The following is a 9,970-nucleotide window of genomic DNA, read 5'->3' as shown; positions in this document are numbered from 1 at the left end:
TTCTGAAAGGGAACCGAACCAGTTGCAAGAACTCACAATTTACTACACCAGAAACAATTGTTTCCTTCTTGATGTCTTTGGCCAACGGTTTGCCTTGATTTTCTTTCTTTGGTCAAGAACCAACTATCACTTCTTTCTTGATTTTTTTGTTCATGGTCTTGCCTTGAGTTTCTTTCCTTGGGCAGGAGTTGGCAACTACCTCCTCCTTCTTAATGTGCTTGGCCATTGACCTTCATGTATTTCTTGCAGGAGATTATTCACATGCTGAGTTTCATAGTGTCGGTTGTGCTCTAGACTTGCTGAACATGGTGGTTGAGATTGAATGTGTATGAACTAATACTATTTCATTCCAGACAATATAGGTTTTGTTTAGTGGATATGGTAGGGTATAAACATATTCCCTGGATAACAAATGGAATGGAAAGGTCGAGAAGGATTAAGTTATACATTACTACAAGGGGAAAGATAGGATATATAAATGGGAGAATTAAAGAACCTAATTCTAGAAGTGTTGAGTATGACAAATGCTACTAGAAAAACAACATGGTCATGTCCTGGCTTTTAGTGTCTATGCAACAAACTATGGTGCACCCATTTCTAAAAGCCCTAACACACCTGTGGTACATGCTGGGATCTTCATGGGAAGCCAAAATGGGCTCAGGAGCTTGCTTTAAATCAAAGGGTGAATTCTTCAGGCGACAAACAAACTGTTGGTCTATACATTATCCAGGCGGGGACTTCATAAAGATTTTCTCCTTGAACTCCCTATAGAGAAAAGGATTCTTTACGTCCATCTGATAGATTGTCCTCTATTTGGATGCAAATATAGCCATCAGAAGTCATACAGTGGTCATTTTTTCTACAAGAGGAAAAGTTTCCTCATAGTTAATCCCATATTCCAGTTTATAACTATGTGTAACCAACCTAGCCTTGTATCTGTTTAGGCTCCCATCATATTTCAGTTTCACAAAGTAGTCCCATCGGCTTCCAATGAGAGATGTCTTAAGTGGAGCTTTGACCAAGTTCCAGGTGTCATTCTCAAGAAGGGCTCGGATCTCAGAATCCATGGCATCTTTCTAGTGTGGTTCTGCTACAGACTACTGGTAAGATCTAGGAGTGACTTTGGCAGATAAAACAACAAAGAAGAAGCTATGGTCCGGTAAAAAACCATAACTGTTAGGTGGGCGAGAAATTCTAGCAGAACGACGTAAAATTGGTATAGTGGGTTCAAGGGGAGGATTGGGTACACTTACTAGGGCAGTTGGAATGATTGGATCAATAGCTGGTGGTAAAGCAGAGGGGGGCATTGAGACTGAAGAAGACCATTGCTTCCTGAAGTAGGTCTGAACTTGCTGCGGAGGTGGCATTGGTATGCTTGAGGTACATGTAGAGTCAAAACTGTGCAATAAGGAAATGGAAGGAGTTGGGAATTTTACAATATGTTCAGAAAATGATACACTTTCAAGAAAAGATACATTACAAGAGATCTGAATGCATCACTTGTGTAGTTAGCTTTGTGCATTCATGACGTGGAAGGTGAACAAAACAAGCACAACCAAAAACCTTAAACAGATCTAGAGGTTTGTGGAAGAGAGATTGGAAAGGAGGATTGTTTAAGACAGACGAAGGAAGACAATTTATAAGATACATAGCAGTGTGCATCTCTCTTCCCCTTCACCTTCTAGTTTTCCAGTCTTGTATCAAACAACCATCAGAAGTGAATGAGGCAATGTTTCCTTTTTCTATTAGTTGGCCAGCTGAAATCAAATTTGTGGTGAGCTTGGGTACAAATAATGTTTTGGATAAATGAAATGGAGATGACTTAGAAGTAGATAAATACAAATCATCACATCCAAATATATCTAATTCCTCACCATTAGCAGTGACAATGTGTTTATTGCGAAGATGGGGTTTGGGACGTTAACCAAGTGTGGCCCCTGTCATATGGTTAGAGGTTCCTGAGTCAATATACTATAGATGATTCGGTGAGGGACAATAGGTCGGTCACTTACTAGACAGACCAACAACTGAGAAGGTTGAAGAGATGACCGAGGACATGAGTTGTCGAATCTATTCTTGAGACATGCCACTTGAAGTGTCATTTTGGCCAGTCACAGAAGTAATGGAGGATGCTGTATCTGATGCATCTACAGCAGTCTGATAAGCCTTGTAGCTTCATTTCTTCTGATTTGATTCACTGTTTTTTTAGGCCAAGTAGAACATTCAATAATAATATGGTCGAATTATAGTAAGTGCATGTATTCTTTTTCATGCAATGGGAGACAACATGCCCAAACTCCTTACACTCATAGCACTGTGCTTTGGAGAAGTCATTTTTCCCCTTCGGTTTTGTTGCCAGGAAAACAATATCAATGTTGGACTCTTTTCTCCCATTCAGAGTATTCTGTGTAGAAAATCTGGTTTCAACTCTTACAACTTCGAATTCAAGCTTGAGATGCATTAGGAAGTGCATAATCTTCCTTTTATCAAAGTGTTCCTTCATATACTTCACGCAACATTTCGACAGATCCTTTGCCATGTGTACAAGCTCATATTATGTCCAAAGGTTTATAAACCCAACATAATATTCTTGGACCTTCCTTTCTCCTTGATAATATGAGAAGATGTCAACCTCTATCTAATACTATCTCGAGGTGTTTGATTGCTGATATACTTTCTCAAGACACTCATACATCTCATAGGTAGTCCCGTACCCTCTCATAGGAATTGCAATGTTAATTTCAATTGATCCTATGATCAATAATGCAATTTTCGCATTACAATTCTCCACTGATTAAGACCCATAATGTCTGAATCATCATGTTTAACTACAAATCCATCCAAATATCCCAGTGCCTCCACATGAAATTGAAAATTAAATTTCCAAAATGCATAGTTCGTACCATTAAACTTAATAGGGAGAACCTCCATCCTTTTTGATGCCATTGAATCACAAGAGCAAGAAAACCACACTTCTAAACAAAGAGTAGGGTTCAAATTAGAAGAAAGAAAGAGGTACCTTTTAGCCACTGTCTAGAAAAGGAAACTGTAAAGGTCTGCCATACTCAGAAGTGGCTTAAAACCCTTCTAAATCAAATCTGATCCAAACCAAATCAATTATAGTCAGTAGATCTGCTCTAGGTGACACTAAATCCAAAGTTTTAGCTTGATTCGATGCCTTTAGAAGGAGATCCAACAAAAAGGAGAAATCTGATGGTGCAATAGTCCAGAAAAAGTTTCTATAGAGTTCTGATTAAATGCAACCTCAGATAAGGGATTCAAGTGCACTCAAGAGCTTTCTAAATACTGTTAGGGAGTACTCTAGATAGCATAAAAGAAAAGGGTTATGAAGAGGTTATATGCAAATCAGATCGTGACTTGCTCTGATACCATGTTAGAGTTAGATAAAAGAGAGAGAGAGAGAGAGAGAACACAGAAGATTTGTGGGTGTGTCACCTAGTGTCTATTAACACCCTAAAAGAGATATTTATATTAAAGAAGATAACAGGAAGAATCTGCCCTTAGTGTACAAAATAAAGAGTACATAAAATATGTGTACAACAAAAGATAGTATAAGTACAAAAATGTCCCTACGACTATATCTTCTCACTATCTCTACAAGTAGATGATTTCTTGTTTGTAGCAAGTTATGTTTGCTTCTCAATCCTTATTAATGATCTATGAACGAATAAGGACAATAGTGAAGTTAATTTATTCTAAATATTTGTTAATTTCTTAGTGAAATGTAAAATAAGCTTCCATCGAGGTTGAAAAGATGATGATGAAAACCGATAAAAGTCAATTTCCCATATGTTACTCAAATGACTAAGAGCATCTATGCTTGTTCTTCATTTGAAATTTATGAAATCTTGCACTTACATATGTTTATATTTCTAACATGAGAATGCAGATTTCATGGGCTCCTCTGCTCAAAGATTTGTCATTCCAACTTGATGACAATGGAGTGAACAAGGCAAAAATGTCCCATTTTACAAAATCTTCAAAAGAAGAATGATTGAATATACAATTTAGTATTTCATATTTGGGTTCTCTAGCGAACCCATTTCATTGAACAAGTTTCATCACTATAGTTGATTTATTAATTGATTTTTATCAAAGTTTTTGGAATTGGGATGAAATTCTGGACCGTGGGACTTTTACAATTTTATGCTAGATTAAAGAAGAGACTCATTTTTTTTTTTTTTTTTTGCAAAAGTGATGGCATCGTTCAATATAACAATGATGAAAATGTACTTAAGATATCTAAACCCCAAGAGGTTCCTTATAGGTGGTGCTGATGATGCCATTGATACACTGATGAATGGAATCAAAGTTTCCTTATAATCATGAATGATTTGGTTGTGTTGTAATGGTGGTTTAGATATGGGGCCAAGGCAAGTATTGTTATTTTATAATAAAAATATACATAAAATTAAAAGAAAATCAGCTACTAAACTCTTGGTCCTTGGCTTGTATTGTTAGAGTAAGATTTCTGTATCCAGCTATAATATGATTGAGGAATCAAGATATAATAAAATTACTAGATGATGAAACTACCATATCTCTATAAATTTAAACTGCAGATAATGTAGAGACCATATAGATGACTAGGCTCAAAAACTTCATGTCCATAGCCTAAATGACTTTAAAATTTTGTTAAGCTTGATTTTGGTTTGTTTATTAATATATTGATTTTGATTTGACTTTTTTTCTTAACAATATAGGTTCTTTGAGAGGAGAGGTTTTCAGAAACACAAAGAAAGATTCCCTTGTGTATTTTGGTCCAAATGGTGGCTACAAGAATTAGGTATCTGTAGGGGTGGATTCGAGTTGAGTCGAGACGAATACTTGGCTATTAGAGCTCGACTTGCTGAAAATGTGTTGGGCTCGAGCTCGAGCTCAATTCAAGCTAGAGACATGAGATCGAGCTCGGCTCGGTTCAAAGCTCGCAAGTTAAAGCTCGGTTCGGCTCGAGCTCGACTACAAGCCAAGTTTTTTTTCTATAAATAAAAATTGTAAATATAAAAATATTTTTTATTTTACATACAAAAAATTTAGAATTATAAAAATTATTTATTATTATGCATATAAAAATAAAAATATACATATAAAAATGTTTTTATTTTATATATAAAAAATAAGAATTATAAAAATTATTTACTATATGTATATATGTATGTATATAATAAAAAAATATTTATTTATTATACTAGGCTCGATTAGGCTTGCAAGCCTCATGAGTTGAGCTTCATTGGGCTCGAGCTCGACTTGATTAGCAATGAGCCTATATATTAGGCTTGAACTCGGCTCGAAGTTCGGTTTAACTGAGACGAGCTCAGCTTTTCAGGAGACAAGCTTAAATGGCTCGTGAAAAGCTTGGCTTGTAACCACCCCTAGGTTTGTGAAGAGATTCTTTCTTGGCTCATCACCTAAGGTTAATGACTTCTCATGATCAAGTCAAGGTGGCAATAGTTCTCAAAGTCTATAATTGGCTGCATAATGAGGACTACTTTAAGATCTTTGGTCTATTATCCATTTTGTTCGAGCTATCTCGCATAAATAGTAAACACCTTGCTTAGGTGCTACCTAGACCAATTGACACTTAAACAAATATATTGGCCTAATAGAGTTAAAGAAGAATGAGTTGTATTTACATGATAACCATCTTGAATATAAGTAAGGTTGAGCGCTCTTCTACTCTTCTAACATGTTACTTTCACACCAACTTCTAAACAATTCATTAAGCCATATAGAATTTGCAATTTTATTTCAGTGAAGTACGAATAGGCCCAATACAGATTTTTGATTTCCACTGCAAAGCTATAAACATTCAAAATATCAAAAACCCCCACTCTATACATCAATGCCCGTCCATAAATTAGCATCAATGCCTAGCTCTGGCACCCACCCTTGTTTATTGGCTACTTAGAGTCTTGGGATGAATCATTGTAATTTTTCTTACCAATATTAAGAAGTAATAAAAACTAATTTTTTATCTATCAATTTATATATTATGCAATATCTCATGCTATAAAAATGAAAATGCTTTGGTGGGTTGAATAAAAGAGTGGTCAACTAACTTTGAACAATTTAAGTGGTGTTCTAATGTTGTCTATTGGGATTGTAGGATGGCATGGTAACGTGGAAAAACAAAATAGAGAAGTAGCGATGACCACGGTCGTGCAAGGAGGCCTAGTAGTATCTATATAGTAGATTGGTATGTTAGCGCTGAGACTTAAGAAGACTGTGTTTGGTGAATCCGGATCAACACCCTATCAACATCATCTCATACATGATGGGTCCCACTTTATGATGGGCTCAGAAGTTTCATTGTGAGATATGATGCAGTTGGCAGGAGATCTCAACTCGTATTTGGTTTGAAAATTGAAACAAAAGTTAGGGAGAATTAGGATCTACTTCTCGCATAGAGCGCCTCAAAATAGGGGTGATCATTTCAGCCCGGTCAGCACAATCCCGGTTTGGAAATTCCAGGCTTGGGCTTGGGTTTTATGTTCAGGCCCGGCTTGGGCCCGGACCCACATCAGGCCCTCAAATTTTAGGGCTGGGCTTGGGCTTAATACTTTAAGTCCGGCCCAAGCCCGACCTGGCCCGCATATATTTAAACTTACACATTTGGGGTATAATGTATACATGTTATTTTACATTATTTTATATATAAATATTATAACATGACATGTATAATTTATATTACATGTAATATTTTATATTATATAATATATAAAATAAGTTTATATGCATGTTATGTCATTTAATATATTGATATGTAATGTTTTACATATGAATGATATTGGCTTGGAATTAGGCCTGACCCGGCCCGGGCCGGTATAGACTTGGGCTAGGGCTTATGTTTCAGGCTTGGAACCCTAGGCCGGGCCGGGCCCAGGCCTAAGCTATAGTCCTTATCATAAGTGCAAAGCCCCGCATGGGCTTAGCCTAGCCCGGCCCATGATCACCCCTACCTCACAACGACCTCACAGGCACATTCTACCCTACATGGGGAACATTTCTCATAAATAATGGGTAAAATATAAAAACCTCCCCCTGAAGTTTCTAACAATCATAAAAACCTCTCCTGTAGTTTTATTTTTACAAATATCTCCCCTGAACTTTTGAAAAACTTGACAAAAACTTGACAACTTTTGAAAAACAATCATCGTCTAATGTTTTAATCTAATGAAAACATGGTTATTTTAATAATTTTATATGTAAAATAATTTATGAAAGGGTAGAAGGGAGTTTTTTGTCAAATTTCTCAAATCAGAAACTTCAGGCAAATTTTTTGTATTTTACCCGAAAGATGTTCCGAATACACGGTGGGATGATGTACCTGTGATGTCGGTGTAAGACGCCCTGTGTGAGGGAGCAGATCCGGTCTCAGTTAGGGAAACCCAGTTAGGCTTCATATAATATTGACTGTAGTATGTTAGCCGAGTGTTTACTTAGGCAACAGGCAACGTCTCCTATTGTTTAACCAATTGTGATCTGCTCTGGACTCTTGTTTGACACACAGATCGTGTGCGTGTTTCATTGGACCGTCTGTCTGAGATGGATGGTAGCGGCAGCCGATGTGATTGCCGACTTGCTGTTGGGGCAATCCATGCTGTGTGTTGTATTGCAATATAAAGGTTTGAATTACTATCTGCCCAACGAACAAATCTGAAAACATGGACTGTACAGTTGCTAATTCCTGTCGTCGGAACAGACCTTCCTTCTTCAAAGTCTTACTCCGCCGGGAAGACTTCAGGCTACTGGTAAAGTTTGCAGTTCCTCTTGATTACAACATATTCGGCTTCTTTTCATCCTTTTGGCTAATATTAATTTTTCCGGTGTTCTTCCGCAATCTTCAGTTCTATTCGTTTTGTCTCTTCATTGTACGAGTAATCTAGGACTATGTTTTCTGCACTCCGCATGTAATAAGTATGGAATCTGATCATGTGAGCATTGCAATTCGTTTCTGGGTTTGATTGGCGAAGAACAGCGATTTTCTTTTTCTGTAGCAGTAGTCTTCTTGTTGTTGTTATTTTGTTTTTCGTCTTCAACTGCATGAATACCATTAGTTTAGACCTTTTCTTTGTGATTTTGTATGGATTTTTAATTTGGACTGCTTTAATTCTGTAGCGGATACCACCATCATTTATCAAGCATTTCAATGGTTCAGTTTCCAAAGCATCCATCCTTAGGGGTCCAACAGGAAAACCCTTGCATGTGAAGGTTAAATGGGTTAAGAAGCAATTGTTTTTCTGCAATGGCTGGGGGAGATTTGTGAAACATCACTCTTTAGCTTTGGGGGAGTTTCTAGTTTTCAGGTATCATGGTAATTCAAAATTCAGTGTTAAGGTATACGATGCAAGTGCTTGTGAAAAGGAAGTACCTTCACTCGAGGTTGGGACTCAGGGTCAGAGTCATCCCTACCAAGATCAAGAAAACCAGATTAGATTGATAGCCAGAGATATCAAGAAAGAACCGGTTGCTGACTGCTACACAACAGAAGAAAATCAGGGAAGGTCGTCAATGGCCAAGCACATTAAGAAGGAGGAGATAGTTGCCGACTCCTGCCCAAGGAAAGAAACTCAAGGCAAGATCCTGAGCAAAAAACTCAAGAAAGAAGTGAAAATTGGTTCTTGCCGAAAGAAAGAAAATCAAGGCAAACCGTTGGCCAAAGACATCAAGAAGGAAACAATTGTTTCTGGTGTAGTAAATTGTGAGTTCTTGCAACTGGTTCGGTTCCCTTTCAGAACACATTATACTCTGTCTCTCTTCATTCTACTCATGTCATTACATCATATGCATGCAGGTGGATATGTTAATGGTCCAAAGAGGAGAGCTGTCATCAAGGCTAGAAATGCAGCATTTGAAGCTGCCTGTTCATATAAAACAGAGCACCCTCATTTCACTATTCCTTGCTGTGAGTCTAGAAAATATCAAATGGTGAGTTTTGGACTAAATTTCATGCTTCAGATACCTGGGTAAAGTGAGATATTAAGAAATGCTTGATTCAGTTCAATTGATTTCTTCACCTCACTCTTTCTGTATGTTGGATAACAGACTATTCCGAAGGCTTTTGCGGAAGAGAACGTCCTTGGAAGCAAGGTGAAAACAATGCTGCTTTGGGATCCTGAGGGGAGGCCATGGCCTGTGAAGGTCAAAAAGAGGACAGATGGCCGTGTGGACCTGGGATCTGGGATGGTTCAATTTTGGAAAGCAAACAGCATTGAAGAGGGTGATGCCTGCACCTTTGAGTTAAAAGGAAATTCTTTCTGCGTCAAGATATTCCGGACAAAAGGATTTGGAGAATCCATTAATGCAAAACCTGTCGTAGCTACTAGGACAGTGAGGAGAATTCAAAATATGATATAACTGAGTCAGTTAATGGGCACAGAAACTGTGAGGAGTGGAGCAACAAAACCTGTTTGTACCATCCTTTGAATGCACCATCTCAAGAAGACATGTTAATGAGAAAGTTCTTGGTTTATTTCCTTGATTGGATTTTGCTTTCTTAGGTCTGTAGGGTGCCACTTGTTATAAGAGACTAAATACTTCAAATACTTGCTGAAATAACTAATTTAACTAACAAGGGGTGACCGTGCTAAGCACGGGCATGTAAAAAAAAGGTTAGTATAAAAAAGAAATTTTCATAGAATATATTTGAAGTAAATTGCATAATAACATTATTAGATAACATATCACAACATATATATATATATAAATAAATAAGATAGAATTATATTTTTTTTGGCCAATAACAAAATCAATTTCATTAAAAAGGCATAACTTTTAGTACAAAGAAAAGGAAGGGATAAGCATTCATAGCCCAAAATAAATTATTCCTTCCCACCCCTTGTTTCTCAAGCGTGTCAGCCAGTGAATTAGCATTTCTTTAGACCCAATTGTATACAAATTACTTTTACCCCTTGTAGCATTTTACAGTTTTCCTCTTTTCATAAATGTA

General features: G+C 37.1%; 1 protein-coding gene across 1 annotated transcript; it reads left to right on the top strand.

Annotated features, from left to right (window-relative positions):
- Positions 1-7,462: 7,462 nt before the first annotated feature.
- LOC104602075 (B3 domain-containing protein Os01g0723500-like) lies at positions 7,463-9,495 on the top strand. Its single transcript, XM_010265643.3, has 4 exons — positions 7,463-7,772; positions 8,140-8,722; positions 8,816-8,949; positions 9,067-9,495. Exons 1-4 carry the CDS (start codon positions 7,686-7,688, stop codon positions 9,376-9,378), a joined length of 1,116 nt encoding a protein of 371 aa, XP_010263945.1. The 5' UTR covers positions 7,463-7,685; the 3' UTR covers positions 9,379-9,495.
- The last annotated feature ends 475 nt before the right edge of the window (positions 9,496-9,970 follow it).

Source organism: Nelumbo nucifera, chromosome 6 (genome assembly GCF_055504915.1).
Source record: "Nelumbo nucifera cultivar China Antique chromosome 6, China Antique-T2T, whole genome shotgun sequence".
Lineage (NCBI taxonomy): Eukaryota > Viridiplantae > Streptophyta > Magnoliopsida > Proteales > Nelumbonaceae > Nelumbo > Nelumbo nucifera.
The sequence above is the reverse complement of the archived record's forward strand: the minus strand, read 5'-3'. Positions and strand labels throughout refer to the sequence as shown.

Coding starts and splice junctions, on each gene's coding strand:
- LOC104602075 (XM_010265643.3), top strand. CDS start 7,686: ATGGACTGTACAGTTGCTAATTCCTGTCGTCGGAACAGACCTTCCTTC. Junction 7,773..8,139: donor GGGAAGACTTCAGGCTACTG/GTAAAGTTTGCA, acceptor TTAATTCTGTAG/CGGATACCACCATCATTTAT. Junction 8,950..9,066: donor AGTCTAGAAAATATCAAATG/GTGAGTTTTGGA, acceptor GTTGGATAACAG/ACTATTCCGAAGGCTTTTGC.